The 16,345-nt window shown below is 32.3% G+C and overlaps 1 protein-coding gene across 1 annotated transcript; it reads left to right on the forward strand.

Moving 5' to 3' along the window:
- Positions 1-1,543: 1,543 nt before the first annotated feature.
- Positions 1,544-13,463, forward strand: LOC145063775 (subtilisin-like protease SBT2.4). The gene is made up of 15 exons (XM_079011358.1): positions 1,544-1,669; positions 2,120-2,244; positions 2,334-2,568; positions 2,668-2,761; positions 2,933-3,149; positions 3,242-3,264; positions 6,027-6,092; positions 6,785-6,942; positions 7,229-7,626; positions 7,715-7,810; positions 7,886-7,955; positions 8,023-8,305; positions 8,475-8,815; positions 9,089-9,629; positions 13,054-13,463. Exons 1-15 carry the CDS (start codon positions 1,544-1,546, stop codon positions 13,461-13,463), a joined length of 3,183 nt encoding a protein of 1,060 aa, XP_078867484.1.
- Positions 13,464-16,345: the final 2,882 nt, after the last annotated feature.

Raw genomic sequence — 16,345 nt, forward strand, 5'->3', positions numbered from 1 at the left:
ATTTTCAAACTGACCCATTTACAATCTATTATTTGATTGACTAATCATTTATATTGGAATGGTTGAAAAGTCAAATGGTTTGACAATTCCTCATGGGGGGTGAATCGAGAAAACTTTGAATTAGAACTTTAGATTTTTGTTCATCCCTTGCCGCAATAGTATGTCGGGGTTTGCAGCGATAACTTGATATATCTACTATACAACCATCGACTAAAATATGCCTATGGCTAACTAATTGGTGAGCTCCCGGAATAATCAGAGTCATACCCAATCGAAAACGAATGTTATCAAGGCGCATTTCAAGTTGTTGTAGTAAAACCTGACATGTTGACCCTTTTGCCTTTCTGGCGATACGAACATACTTAAGTAATTGTCGTTCTGTAAGACCATAATGAAAACGCAATTTTTCTTTTTCTTCTAGGCGAATTCGATATTGAGATTTTTTTTTCCTAGAACACGATTGGTTTCTAAAATCACTTCCAGTTCTGAGCCTTTTATTAGTTAGCCCTAGTAAAGCCCCCAAGCGGCGTATTTTTTTTTTGAAATGAGGACCTCGGTAACGCGACATAAATACCCAGTCTTCTTATTTATATTTAATTATTAATTCTGATTGATGAAATTTTATTCTATAGAATAAACCTAAAATAAAAATAAACTAAATTCTAAATAAAGAGAACTTTACTTAGTTATTGTATTAAAGAATAACGAGATGAGTTGGATAAATATTCAGATCTTTATATTCTATATATAGAAAAAGAAAAGGATTTGTTTTCTTTATATAGTTGGAAATTCTTATCACATAATAAATCAAGGGTTTTTACCAAAAGAGGAAAATATTTTTTTTCAATATTCTTTGATTTCAAAGATGCTTTATCAATCATGTAAAACATAGAATAAAATAAATAGATAAAAGCCAACTATGAGAATCAAACCGATGACCATCGCATTACAAATGCAATGCTCTAACCTCTGAGCTAAGTAGACTCACATAACATAATTTTCACATGTATAAAAATTTAATAAACTCTTAGAATCTTCATTATTCACTATTATACTATTTTAATTCTTAGCTATTCATATTCCCTATTCAAAATGGATATTAATATATTAAAGAATAATATATAGAATTTCAAATAACTTTTAAATATTATAGAAGATAACGATTAATCTAGCGATATAGAATTTCCATTTTTTTTATCACAATTAAATATTCTTTTTTTTTAATATGAAAAGAATCGACCGTTCAAGGATTTGAAAGTTCATGGGTAAATGAGCGGAAGAGAGGCAAATGTATAGCGTATGTATTCGCCTATATTGAATTGTTGATACAGAAATGATAAAATCGTTTTTGATTGCACTGAATATAAGCCTCATATTGATCTTTACTGTGCTTACTCTATCAATTAGACCCTTTACCCATAGAATAAAACAGCTAGGCATATTTATTTCTTCATATTTCAACTTTTATGAAGTTTCTTTTCTACAACTGAAAAATGTAAATAATCATGATAAATTTTCTGCTCGTTTTGAAAAATGTGTTTATATGGGTTATTCTTTAGACAAGAAAGGGTATAAGGTTTTGAGTCTTGATTCTGGTTCCTTTTTTGCTTCCAGAGATGTTAAATTCTATGAGTCGATGTTTCCATTTAGAATTCAAAATCCTTTTTTGGTAAGTCTAGTGATTGTTCTAGTGGGGTTGATCCGTTTCCTATGATGAACCTGTTTAATCTAAGTCCTTTGTTGATGATGTTGTGTATAATAGAACTCATAGATTGGATCGTCAGTTAGATGGTGCTAGTTCTCCTTTGAACCTTAATAGAAGAGATCATGCAAAAGAAAGTTCAAATACTAGGTTAGGGTTTGAGGAGTCCTTTGTGCCTTTATCTGTTGCGCCTGGTCCAAATTCTCCTATTTCTCCTGAATCTTTTTGTTCACCAGTCAGGACTGAGGAAAGTAGTCATTTTGTTCCTGAACCCCTCTATTATCAATCAATTGGTTTCACACGTACTAGGAGACTCGTCTTCCATCGTGGTTTAGTGACTATATTTTTGAAGGAAAATACAAGTATGGTATTGAGAAAACTCTTAATTACTCTAATCATCTGATTTCTGAACATAAGTGTTTCATTTCTAATCTTGATAAAATTGGTGAACCTCATTCTTATTATGAGGCTCCTCTTAATCCTGAATGTGTTAAAGCCATGAATCAAGAAATGGAAGCTTTGTATAGGAATAATATACGTGGGTAATAACTGAATTGCCAAAAAATAGAAAACCTATTGGTTGTCATTGGATTTAATAAATTAAATACAAGGCCAATAGGGAAATAAAAAGGTATAAAGCTCGTCTTGTAGCTAAAGGTTACAATCAAAGAGATGGTATTGACTATGCGGAGACTTTTGCTAATTTAGCCAAAATTGTTACTATTCGAGTTGTTATTACTTTGGCAGTTAATTATGGTTGGAATTTATATCAATTTGATATAAATAATGCTTTCTTTTATGGTTCTCTTGAAGAGGATGTTTATATGGTTTTACCTCCTGGATATCATAGTAAAAATGATAATAGGGTATGCAAGTTGTTAAAATCTTTGTTTGGTTTAAAACAAGCTCCATGTAAGTGGAATGAAAATTTGAGTAATTCTTTAGTTAGTTTTGGTTTTAAACAGAGTTTTAATGATTATTCTATGTTTGTTAAATTTGTTGAAAATGTTGTTATAATTTTGTTGGTATATGTAGATGATATCATTGTTACTGGAAATTGTGAGTCTGAAATTATTAATGTGAAAGATTTTCTAAAGTCTTAGTTTCTTATAAAAGACTTAGGAAAATTAAAGTATTTTTTGGGTATTGAAGTTGTGGAAGTTCCAAATGGTGTTTGTTTGTCATAGAGGAAATAATGTTTGGAATTACTTCATGACTTTGGTATGTTAGGTTGCAAACCATTTAATACTCCTCTTGAGTCAAATCTTAATTTTGATAATAATAATGATGGTTTGCTGGAAAACATAACTGATTTTCAGATACTTGTTGGAAAACTCATTTACCTTACATTTACAAGGCCTGATATTGCTTATTATGTTCAAATATTAAGTCAATACATGTGTAAGCCCACTAAGATTCATTTGCAAGTTGCAATGAGATTATTGAGGTATCTTAAACTCAGTCCAAGAAAAGGAGTTAATTACTTGAAGTCTGAATCATGTTTCTCTTTTTTTAAAAGCCTTCTCTGATACTGTTTAGGCTAAATGACTTTTCTCTAGAAAGTTTGTAAGTGGTTATGTAGTTTATCTTGGTAATTCTCCTATTTCTTGGAGGAGCAAAAACTAGTCTACTATATCTCATTCTTCACTTGAGTCTGAGTATAGGGCTTTGGGTTCTTTGTCTTGTGAAGTAATTTGGCTTTTAAAAATTTTATATGACATGGGTTATAAGAATTTAGTTCCTAAATATTTTTTGTGACAATGATTTTGCCATTAAGTTGGCAATGAATCATGTTTTTCATGATAAGACAAAACATTTCGAAGTTGATGTTCATTTTATAAGAGAAAATTTTTCAAAAGAAGTTGTTAAATTGGTTAGATTAGTTCTTTCGAGTCAAGTTGCATATGTTTTTACTAAGTCCCTTGTGTCTTATCAACATAAGGTTCTTAGTGAAAAACTATGTTTGTTTGATCATTTTTCTTCAAAATAATGGTTCTCAAAATGGTTATTTTGAGAGGGAGGGGGGCGGGGGGGGGGGGGGGGAGGTGGCTGTTTAAATAAATAATTGTTTTTATAAAAAAACAAAATCAAACTAACATTTTTCTTATTCTATTTTGGGTACATTTTGTGGTATTATGTGTTTTAAGTCGTTACAGGTTAAGTTATTGCACGGTAAAGGGTGCAAGGTGTAAATGAAGCATATATTTTACGGGTTTATAGGCGGATCTTCAGATCCCATATGAACCGAGTACTTAAGGGGTGAACGAGTAGAGGATAGTCATTATTCACCAGTTCATTCAGATTTCATTTGTTCTTTTGTTCTCTCGTTTTTCACCTTCTCTGATTAGGGTTTATACAATCCATTGTCTAATCTTGTAGATATGTTAGTTTTAAGTTGAGCGATTTGTATAGAGAGTAGTGTAGGTCTTTTGTACTGAGGTTTCCCTATAAGTTGAAGAAAACCATCTGTCTATTTATCCTCAAATGATATAATAGATGATGATGTTGGATACTTGTGTTTCTACAAATTTTCACAAAAAAAAAAAAAAACTATGTTTATCATTACAAGCTTTTAACCTTTAAGTCTCGTTTGACACTACAAACTTCTAGCACTTAATTTAAAAAAACGCTCCAAATCCAAAAACTACTTCACGTAGCGTTTAACAAAACGTTATCCGCTACCAGCTACCCGCTACACGTTACCAGCTACCTAGCTACTTGTTATTAGCTATTTTGTCAAACACGCCCTTTATTTAAACAAAACGCTACAAATCTAAAACATATATCACGTAGCGTTTAACAAAACGCTGTCAGCTACCAGCTAATTTTGTCGAATACACCTTAAATCTTGTTACGAATGATTATACTTTAAGTTTTATTTACTTTTTAGCTCATAAAAACATTGTTATTGGATCAATATCAAATTAAAACTTATAGAAAACAGAATGGGCGGCATTAGTTTATATATATATATATATATATATATATATATATATATATATATATATATATGATTTTTTTTTTAAATGTAATAAGTTTTTTGAAACATGGTTTGAAAAATGAACATAAAATTTAAAAGAATTCTAAAAATAAAATGATTGTACTTTCCAAATATAGTCTTACTTTTTCCACACAACAAATATATGACCTTTTTCATGATTCATGCAAGCGTCTTTTTACAATAAATCTATTCATTGTTATAACTTTTCAAACCTTAAGATGCGAAAAAGAACATAAAGTTTGCTCAAAAGAATATAAAAAGAATATATATATATATATATATATATATATATATATATATATATATATATATATATATATATATATATATATATATATTACAAAAATTAAAAAGTTTGAAATTTGCTTTGTCTTTAGAAAAATCCTTACTAAAGATGATAAAATTCAACATAACGATACATAATAATAACGAATGGAACACTAATTAAGATAATTTTATTATTCAAAAGTAAGTATATTTGGATTTCACTTTTTTAACGTGATATGTGAATATTAACAAAACTGTTCTAAGTGAGACCAAGGTTTTTATTTTTATTTATTTATTATTTTTTTGAAACGGCAAACAATTAAATATTTCTTCCATTTGAGATTGAACCTAAGACCTCCTAGTTGGTTGTTAGATTAGGAACTTTCATTTTAGCGGTAGGTTATCTCAAAGTATATTAGATTGATGAGAAATTAAATATCTTTATATTTTTTGTTCTATCTAATTAAATGATGATATGTGTCACATTAATAAACTAAAATATTATTAAATTTCATTAAATATGCATTAAATCTGACACATGCCACCATTTAATTGGGTAGGAGGATTTATATTGAAAAAGAAAATGATATTTAATTTCTCTAGATTGATAGATACCTGGAAAATTTATCATATTATCTTATCTTGTTATTAACTAATTATTAAATTGCCTATTATAAATCATAAGTCAACAGCATCTGTATTTTCATTCAACCAATTGTATTCAATATTCAATGAAGATAAATAAATAAATAGATAAATGTGTAATAAATAAAAAATCATTACATTTAAAAATAAGACACAAGAAACATGACATATAAAACGTTTTTATTCATCATAAGAAACCAAAAAGGTCCTACAAATGCAACGGTTACACAAAGAAAGCCAGCTGATTAACATGCTTTTTCAACATTTAAAATGCTGTTAACCATTTATTCCTGTGTTATTATTACTGCCAATACAAACCCACATCGATCTCTCTCCTTGTATTGACAATGACAGTTTCTCTGCGATTTCGATTTGTTTTCCTATTTTTGTTTTGCACCATTTGTGTTGCAGAAGAAGAACGAAAAATATACATGGTGATGGTGGAAGGCGGTCCACCAGTTGCATTTTTTGAAGATAACACAGTTTCTCGTAAACCTGGCAAAAAAATAGACTTTGATAGGTGAGTTATATATCGGGAGTCAGTGATCATTTTAGATAATATATGCCTATTTTTTATGTTGATATCTAGTGTTCAAATATTTCTTTGTGAATGACTATATAGTTAATTTTGACATCCAGTTCTATAAAGTTTAATAGTTTATTTTTATTAATATTTTAATTTTCATATAATTTTATCATTCAATTAGTCTACAAAGTTTAATAAATATATTTCAATAGAAAAATTAAAATAACCATATGATGGCTCTCAACTGGGTAAGTTGGTAAGCAAGTCAATAATTTTGTGCCATCAAGATCATGAAACAAGTCTTTTTGTTTATATTGCGAGCTTCACATGAAAATATTTTTTACTTTTAAACATCATTCATCGAATTTAATATTAATATATTACATTCGTCCCACATAAATGTTAAACTATTTTTTAGAGGTCCCATAAAAAAAATAAAAAAAGTAACCTGACCACTTTTTAACGCGTATTTAAACAAAATAACCAATTTTTTTAACATAAATAACCATCTGGTGCGGAATGGGCACCGGATCAAGAAAAAACATTTTGTTTATTGATTCTACAAAGACATTTCAGATTTTGGATTTCAAAACAATTCGAAGTTTGTACGCAACTAATAGCCAGTTTTTATGAACACCTTTTTGGCATATGTACAGTGAAGTATTAAAGGCTCACGCAAAGCACTTGGAAGACTCTCATGATCAACTTCTACAATCCACGTTAGACGAAGGAGCTTACAACAAGCTTTATAGCTACAAACACATTGTCAATGGCTTTTCTGTTCATACTACCCCTACTCAGGTCCTTTCTTTCATACCATTTCTATGCTTTTCACCATGGATGGAATGAAATTAAACATTATAATAGAATAAGTCATTACATTCTATTGTCATGTTTGATTGGCTATTTCCATAAGAAATTTTATATATGTTACCAAATTATACAATATTTAACTGTAACAAAATAAAAAGATTCATATTCCTTCACGAATGTCCCATTTCATTCCCTATAGAATGAACCATCCCATTCCATTAACAAGTAAGACCTCTATTAATCTTCAATATCTTTTTTGTCATTTCACATATAGGCCAAGAAGTTAAAGAAAGCACCAGGAGTTAAGTTCATAGAGAAAGATAGAGGAGTGAAAATGATGACAACTTATACCCCTAACTTTTTAGGGTTACCACAAGGAGTTTGGACAACTGAAGGAGGCGATAGCAATGCAGGTGAAGGGATTGTTATTGGTCTTGTTGACACCGGTATTAATCCGTTTCACCCAAGCTTCGCATATGATCCCTGGAACGGGTACCCGAGGAACCGGACTCAGTTCCCAGGGGTCTGTGATGTGGGGCCTCATTTTCCAAAGAGTTCGTGCAATGGGAAGATAGTTTCGGCTAGATTTTTTGCAGCTGGAGCACAAGCGACTGGCAAACTAAATGCCTCAATCGATATCTTGTCCCCCTATGACTCGGTTGGACATGGAAGGTATAATTGAGACTGAGGTGAAATTAGTATAAGGACTGAATGTGAAATATTTCATAAGATAATTAAAAATGGTTCTTTTTTTTTTCAGTCATACAGCATCAACGGCTGCTGGTAACCATGGAGTTCCAGTGGTTGTCAAAGGATCCTACTATGGAAGAGCAAGTGGGATGGCGCCACGTGCACGGTAATGAGTCAAACATTGTATGTTGTGCTAATATCATTGTACATTTGACTTACGTGTGACACCATTTTGACACAGAATTGCTGTTTATAAGGCTATATATCCGAGTATAGGAACTAGAACAGATGTTATTGCAGCAATGGATCAAGTAAGGTCATCCCCACCCCCACATCGCCCTTGTGTTTCAGCTCACTAAGAAACTGGTAATGATGCAGGCAATAAAAGACGGAGTTGATATCTTGTCACTTTCAATAGGGCCAGATGAACCACCAGAGAAAACGATTACTATGTTAAGCATGTTTGATATCTTTATGTTGTTCGCCCACAAAGCTGGAATTTTCGTGGTTCAAGCAGCTGGTAACCGCGGTCCAGGCCCATACTCAACAGTCTCATACAGCCCGTGGGCCGTAGGTGTGGCTTCATGTGACACCGATAGAACCTACCCCAGCTCTCTTGTTCTTGGAAATGGCCAAAGATTCAATGGCATCGGATTATCAGGTATATACTTACATAAATGGTCAATGGTTTAAGATTCTATCATTTACATACGTTTCCCTTCCAATGTAGATAAGGATCCTTGACTTCGTGTGGGCTCTAGGCTACCAGTGTTCGACATGTTTCAGCTTATAGATTGTTTAATAGCCCTTCCTTCTATTGTGATTTACAGGACCAAGCTTTGGAGCAGGGTTGCTAAAATATAAGTTGGTGTTGGCAAAAGATGCAGTCGTGGCAAATGGAAATTTTCCGAGGACCCCACAATACATAGACGAGTGCCAACATCCCGAGGCATTTGATCCGGTAATCGTACGACAAAGTGTTGTTATATGCATGTTTTCAACAGGGTTTAGTAACGGGACTTCAACTCTAAAAGACATTGCCAACACCGGGAGGGCCCTAGGGTTTATAGGTTTTGTGTTTGCTGCTAATCCTAGTTATGGTGATTTTATAGCTGAGCCATATCCATTCTCTATTCCTGGAATCGTGATTCCAAAAGCTAACGATACACAGGTATAAATAGCAATATACTTTCATTGATTTGGTTATTACAAAATCCTCTTTTTATTTCTTCATATAACAACATTGTATTTTGAAAACACTATAATCAGTGTCGTCAGTTTCTAGTATGTTTGAGTTTGAGTACCTTTTCCAAAATACATTGTGTCAATATGAAACAAATGACAACATTAATACATGCAATAGAAAGAACTAAAAGTAGGATGCTATAATACACAAGGAAATGATAATACACAAGTAAATGAAAATACGTTGTTATTCTTGCAGATGATAATGGATTACTACGAGAAGAAAACCGAAAGAAATAATAAAGGAGTTGCAATAGCTTATCATGGAAGAGCAGCTATAGGAGAAGGTAGATTTGCCAAGTATAACACAAAAGCTCCAATTGTGAGCAGATCTTCTTCAAGAGGACCTAATTTTATCGACATAAAACGGAACCCGATAGATTTGTTGAAGCCCGATATTTTAGCTCCTGGGCACTCGATTTGGGCAGCTTGGAGCCCAATGAGCGTGAAAACTCCGATTCTTGAGGGTTGTAACTTTGGATTGATATCTGGTACAAGTATGGCCACACCTCATATTGCTGGTGTGGCAGCATTGATCAAGCAGCGACATCCTTCATGGTCACCATCAATGATTGCTTCCGCCATGGCAACAACCGCCACTACATATGATAATCGAGGGGAACCGATAATGGCCCAAGGTCGAGAACTTTATAAATTGCATCGTTCTACGCCTTTTGACCATGGCGCGGGTCTTGTTAGTGCCACCAATGCTCTTGATCCAGGGCTCGTTTTTACGTCAGGTAATGTTAATTTTTTTTCTCTTAAACCATCTCCAATCCACTTCTATCTTTTCCCTAAAAAATAGAGTAAAAAATAGGATAAATAGTGTTTCATTTCCACCCCTATTCCATTTTTTATCTCATTTTTACCCCAAAAAATATATTCCTAGTATATCGCATTCTTCCAATTTACATGGATTGTCAAACACATCTCATTTACTAATTTGGTTTTAACAAATATATAATATATATTTTTTCATTACAATAATATTAAATAAGTAAGATTATATTTATAACACTTAATTATAAGCTATTTTAGAATACGTTATCGTGTTTTAAATTTTTAATATGTATTTAAAATTTTATATAAATTTGATAAACAAAAAACAAACTTTATATTTATAATTAATTAATATATAACAAAATTTTATAAGTATTAAATATTACATTTAAATTATAATTAGTAGATAAAAATAAGGGAAATCTCCATAAAAGTCCTACAATTTTACCCTAATTTACGAAAAAGTCTCAAACTAAAATTTGTTTACGAAAAAGCATGAATTACCCGTAAAAATGGCAATTTGACCCCTTTTTCCCGGTTTACCGGTTTCATTACTTATATCTTTTATTAAAGTCTCATTATTATATCATATTTTACAAATAAGTTACAAACTAAAATATAGTGATTATTTAACCATTTTTTCCAACAAGTATACATTTTATCAGTTTCATTGTTGATTTAGACACGTAGTCATTAAATTAGTTGATAAGATGGATACAATGAGTTATATAATACTATATTTACTGTAAAATTTGATATTCATCTCATCGGCTCATTTATGACTATGTATCTAGGTCAGCAATAAAACCAATAAAATATGTGTTTCTAGGAAAAAATGGCAGGAAATGAGCTAATGTCTTATGTGATGGATATATTGGGTTACATAAGATTAGAAATACAATTTAAAATTTCTTATAAACGTAAAAAATGACGAAGTTGTTGCTAGTTTATGTAATTATGGCAGTCTTCGCCGGATGTATTTTATATTCCAAAAAAATATACAATATATCAAGATATCTAGTTTTATGGTAAACATAGCATTATATAACCTAACATATTCATCTCATCAGCTCATTTAATGATTAGGCGTCCAAGTCAGCAATGAAACCGATAAAATTTATGTGACATGGAGAAAATCGTCAAATTATCACTAAATTTTAGTTTGAGACTTATTCGTAAATTAATATAAAATAATGGGACTTTAATGAAACATTCAAGTTAAGAAACCGGTAAACCGGGAAAATACGGTCAAATCGCCATTTTTACGAATAATGCATGCTTTTTCGTAAACAAATTTTAGTTTGGGACTTTTTCGTAAATTAAGGTAAAATTTTAAGACTTTTCTGGAGATTTCCCTAAAAATAAAGTATAAATGTATTGTATAAAAAAAGAGACTAAAACCGACAACTCAAAGTTCATCTCTATTTTGGGAGAAATGAATAGTATAACACCATATTTGGTGTTATACTATTCATTTATCTCAAAATGGGGGAATAAATAGGGTAGAGTTGGAAAAGAATGATAATTGGGGAAATAATGAAAATATGGGTTGTTTGGAGATGCTCTTAGACTATCTCCAACTCATCTATATTTTTTCCCACAAATAAAGTAAAAGATGGGGTAAATAGTGTTACATCTCCAACAATATTCCACTTTCTACCCTATTTTTTATCCTAAAAAGTATATTCCTAGAATATTTTATTTTTGTAACTTATATATACTGTCAAATATACTAATCTACTAATTACTAATGCTTTTACCAAATATATATTATACTTTTTAAATACAATAATATTACAAATTATATTATCATAAATAAAGTATTTATATATAATAAATTTAAATTAATTATTAATTTATTATAAATAATTATTAAATAAATAAAGTTATATTTATAATAAATATATCAAGATCACGATCATATTCGGTTACTATACTTTATAAATTATGCTATCGTGTTTCAAGTCTTTAGTATTTATTTAATTTTTTATATGAATTCGATAAATAAATATTAAAGTCTATATTTATGATTAATTAATATAAATTAGTATATAACATAATATTATTAAATATTACATTTAAATTATAATTTGTAGATAAAAATAAACTAGAAATGTAATAAAAAGAGAGACTAAAATCGGCAACAAAAACGTCAACTCCAGTTTTAGAGATATGAATAGTCTTCCCCCAAATATGGGGGAATACTATTCATATATCCAAAAATGGAGATGAAAATATGGTAGAGTTGGAGAAAAATAAGAGAAGAAATGAAGGAAAAAATGGAGTTAGATGGTGGATTGGAGATGCCCTTAGACAACCTAGCAAGAGGCTTCTTAGGGGTCAAACAACACATCCTGATATTGCTATCGTATGACGTTTAGCCATTGAGTTTTGATGAGATTAGGGGTGACTAGCAGAAAAGGGTACCCACTTTCGGAACCGGAACTGTCTTAAGGGGTCCGAATCTCATTTTTTTGGAACCGCTATATATATATATATATATATATATATATATATATATATATATATATATATATATATATATATATAAACTTACCAAGACAAAAAACAATGTTACATTTTGATACTTTGGACCAGTATGATGGTTATATAAGTGTAGTATGATGGTTATATAAGTGAAAGTAAAATCATGATAAAAATGGGTTTTGTCTAGTAACACACTAGCTACAGTGTTGCATCGTTAATCTTGCTTAACTTTGAAAACACGATAATAAATAATCAAAATATATACTTATGAAGTTTCTTATTTGTATTTATAACTTACGAAAATAGAGGCATATTTTTTAAACATAAAGTTAGACTCCAGCTATTACTTTTTTTTTCGTGAAATTAATTTTCCATAAGTTATGTTTATATATATATTTAATAGTTAATGGTTTGTAACGGTGGTTTTCTAATGAAAAAAATAGTAAAACGGATTAAAACAACCGGGGTATCTGGTGCCGGAATCAGTTTTGGAGGTTCCGGTTACGGTTCCAAAATCTAAAGAACTTTTAAAACCGGTTCCTGTTACTACATTCCAAAAACTGTCGATTTCAGTTTCGGTTCCAACTCTAGGCAATTAGGACGGGTACCTGTCTATGCTTACCCTAGATGAGATGAAAACTAGTGCTTAAATCCTTACATTTGGTGTAGGACGAACGAAATACTCATTATAGAGACAACCTCCCGTTCTACTACATATTTTACAACTATAACGAAACCAAACCCCATCATAACTATATGGTTAAGCATGCATAAATGAAAGCGGTATCAGGATGGGTGACCCATAGCAATTCCAAAGCATACAGAACCTTAGCACTTATAGTTGAAGATGTTACAATGCATTTTATGAATTCGTGTACTAACCTAATTATCAATCAGGGTTTGATGACTATATGAGTTTCTTGTGCTCAATTCCAAACACCGATCCAGATTTCATCAAAACCACAATCGGTGAACCATGCTCACACTCCTTTCGTTCACCATCAGATCTAAACGTCCCTTCGGTCACAATTTCATCACTCAAGGGATCACAACTAGTTAGAAGAATAGTCAAGAATGTTGCCAATGAGGTAGAGACATACGTTTATGCGGTGATGCCTCCCCATGGAGTGGCAATCGAATTAAATCCACCATGGTTCACCATAGTTCCACAAGGCACCCAAGATTTGGAAGTCAAACTCATCGTTACACAAACAAACGATTCATTTAGCCATGGTGAGATTATTTTAACAGGAAGCTTGAAACACATAGTAAGAATACCCATTTCGGTATTACCTATCTCAATGTAAAACAATTAATCTTGATTATGTAAGAATAAAGGTGTTTGTTATCTTTATATAAAACATTACTATTATATTCTATGTCAATGATTAGAATCTAGTTCATTATACTCATGCATGACCACATCAAGACCTTCAAGATGGTAACTTTTCTGTCTTAAGGACTCAAATAGCTCTAAGGGTGGCAACCCTAAGCCTAGAAACGGATTTGGAACCATAAAGTTCCATTCTTCGGACCAAAAAGGTCTAAAAACTCAACATAAGAGATCTAAGCATTCATGAGGCATGTTTTGAGCTTTTTACCTCAAATGAGTGCTAAATGATGATGATGTCTCAGATCCTTAAGCTCAAGCTACACAAATTCTTCTTCACCAACTTCCTCTTTCTCCTTCCAAGCTCCAAGCTACTAAAACGGACTTCACAAGATCAAGATCACACAAGATGAAGAAGATTAGATTTCTAGGGCTTCTGAGTTAAGGAGACTGGTAAGGAGGCTGGGGTATGTGGTGGTTGTCGAGGCCAACAAAATTAATAACCCTAAATATTACACACTAAAATAGTGTATAGTGGTAAAGGGATCGAATCCACGGAGATTGGTTAAATTTTATAACTCTATGAAAAATCTCTTTGTAAAAATACTTGTAAAATAACAGTAAAAATAAAATGGGGGGTTTTGATCTTTTGAAATACTTGAAATAAGCTAGAATTAAACTAAGATTTAAATAAACAATTTCAAAAAAAAGTAGGAGTTTGATGTAAAATCAATAACAGAAGGATGGTTGACTTAAAGTTTTCTCACTTTGACCTTTAAAGAACATATCATTAGAATCCAATTGTGCAATACTTGTTTTAAATCCTCAATTTGGTTATAGTAATCCAAGAAGCTTGAGATTACCCTGACTTTTCTTAGCTTTTAAAATGGTTAGGGAAGCCCTCAACAATTTCCTTAGTCAAAGTCACAATTTCCATTAAGCATGTAATTAGTGAAAGTCAACTAGCATTAAGAACTAAAAAGTCACCAAATCCAAGAGGAGTAAATGCTTTCACTACCATGTTGGAGAAAATGTTTTTATGATTGTGTGAAGCAAAAACAACACAAAAATCATTTGTTGCTTGCTAATTTGAGGATCCTTTACTTAATCAAGAAATTAGCCAACTAATCACCACAAACACATTTAAACTCATGAATAAAAACATACAAGTAGTGATAAGATGTTAAAACACAAAACATTCCCATAAAGATTAAAGAACATGTTCATGGATTCTTCAACATTCAAAAAAAGTTCAAAGGATTCAACAAAAGTCAACCAAGATTAGTTTAGCCAAGCATGGCTAAACTCAAAGAAACAAAGTTAGAGAAGATTGTACCAAACATTAAACAAGAATCAATAGGTGAAAAGATGATGTTCTTGGCCTTCAAAAATCTTCAAAACTCCAGAGAGAATGCTCAAAAATCGGATGTCTAAGAGTGGAGAAAAGTGGCACACCAAACTTCCTCATATAGATCAAAACAAGAATTTCCGGAATTTCCTTTGCAGGCGGTTGCGCGACCCGCGTGCTGTTACACGGGTGAGTTGAACGGGTGGTCCCTGGATGTAGCATCTTTGAGTCTTTGGGCCTCCAAAGCATATCCCACCGGCCCAGTTCGAGTCCAATAAGCTTGTAGTCCATAATTCTTCATGTTTTCTTCAAATTAAGCCCAAGATTACTATTCCAAATGATCCATAGCTCACGTAATCAACCGATCATTAATCTCCACATGCTCGAATATTCTTCCGGTTCTTGCAAATTCAACCTTTATTTTCTCCAAGCCTTCAAATAATCATCAAGTCCGCTCCATGCATCAACTTCCATTATTAAAAAGCCCAAAATCCTTGACATCCTCTAAGTCCAATCGCTTCCTAAAGATCCCACTCCGCTAATCTCCTTAAAATCTACAATTAAGCTCACAAAACTAGAAAGTACCCGAAATAGTCATAAAATAACAAAAAGGAAAATATGCATGGAAATTAACTAAATTATGGATGAAATATGCTAAAATGAAACTATAAAAAGAAGTAAATAAAATAAACTATCAGTATGGGACATAATGACATATATATTGCTTAAACCCTAAAAATTAGGGTTTTGAGTCAGCTTGCATACGTTGTGCGTACGTGCATTACCCCCCCCCCCTCGCATCCAATGTTCCTACTATGCTCCGCGTACACCAAGCATACGGCTTCAGCCAACCCAACTCAATAAAGGCCTAACTGATGATCCAATATTAATTCTCATAGTCCAACAAATAAATTACAAGATTAAATAATTTAGCGTTACCTCAAGTCACGGATGCTACAATTCTCCCCCACTTGAATCAGACTTCGTCATCGAAGTCCGCTGCCCTGAACAACTCCGGATAGTGCTCCCTCAACTTCTCCTCGGGCTCCCATGTCCATTTCGAACCCTTGCAGTGCATCCACTGCACCTTTACCAATTGTACAACCTTGTTCCTCAAGGTTTTCGTCTTCCGATCGAGAATCGTTATCGGTCTCTCAATGTAGTTCAGGCATTCGTCCACCTGAATATCCTCCAAGGGTACAACTACAGAATCATCCACTAAACACTTTCGCAGATGAGAGACATGAAAGGTGTTGTGAATCTGACTGAGCTCTGCTGGAAGATCCAAACGATAAGCAACCCGACCCACCTGAGCCAAAACCCTGAATGGACCGATGTACCTGAGGCCCAGCTTGCCCCGCTTCCTGAACCGGATGACACCTTTCCAAGGTGACACCTTCAGGAGAACCATGTCCCCTACCTGAAACTCTAGGTCCAATCAGCGCTTGTCGGCATAGCTTTTCTGCCGACTCTTAGCAATTTGGAGCCTGCTCCGGACCTGCTGGATCTTC

Source organism: Lactuca serriola, chromosome 7 (genome assembly GCF_051521515.1).
Source record: "Lactuca serriola cultivar US96UC23 chromosome 7, Lser_US96UC23_V15, whole genome shotgun sequence".
Lineage (NCBI taxonomy): Eukaryota > Viridiplantae > Streptophyta > Magnoliopsida > Asterales > Asteraceae > Lactuca > Lactuca serriola.